The 554-nt window shown below is 54.0% G+C and overlaps 1 protein-coding gene across 1 annotated transcript in view; it reads right to left on the bottom strand.

Annotated features, from left to right (window-relative positions):
- The window catches only part of LOC105627919 (serine/threonine-protein kinase 17B-like), a 122,636-nt gene extending 122,372 nt beyond the window's left edge, over positions 1-264 (bottom strand). The window contains exon 1 of the mRNA XM_012209191.1: positions 131-264. Within this exon, the coding sequence (XP_012064581.1) occupies positions 131-264 (134 nt within the window). The remainder of the gene's footprint in view (positions 1-130) is intronic.
- Between the last annotated feature and the right edge of the window lie 290 nt (positions 265-554).

Here is a 554-nt window from a genome sequence, read left to right as displayed (position 1 = left end):
GAGAGAGAGAGTAGTAGAGTAGAGTAGAGTAGTAGTACGACGAGTAGAGTAGTAGTAGAGAGTAGAGAGAGAGAGTAGGAGAGANNGAGAGAGAGAGAGATGAAGCCGCGTGTTTCGAGTCGTGGCTTACCGTGCGAAAGGCTGTTCCTCGACCTCGTAGAGCTCCTCGAGGGTCTGTTTCGAGAGAAGTCTCTCCAGTCTCTCGGGCGTGGGAGCGAGATGCCCCGGGATGCTGGTAGTCTCGAACAGGCTGTCCGCGGTCATGGCCGTTGCTGCCGTTGGCGATCACACAAAAAGGAAACACCGAAACTCCACGAAGTCTCCGTTCAACGTAGCACAAAATCCCAAAATTCGGCGCACACACTGATAGCGTCACTGACAGAATGTCTTTGTTTATTCTTTCTCAAGGCGTTCTTCTCTGTCACTCGCAATCGATCTTCTTCGATCGCGATCGTGGTGGATGAGAGCGAGCGAGCGCGCGCACGGGGCGCGCTCGTTTCCGTCAATGTTGCCACGGAGGACGAAATATCGCGTCGCTATCGCGCGTGATGAAC

Source organism: Atta cephalotes (genome assembly GCF_000143395.1).
Source record: "Atta cephalotes unplaced genomic scaffold scaffold00011, whole genome shotgun sequence".
NCBI lineage: Eukaryota > Metazoa > Arthropoda > Insecta > Hymenoptera > Formicidae > Atta > Atta cephalotes.
The sequence above is the reverse complement of the archived record's forward strand: the minus strand, read 5'-3'. Positions and strand labels throughout refer to the sequence as shown.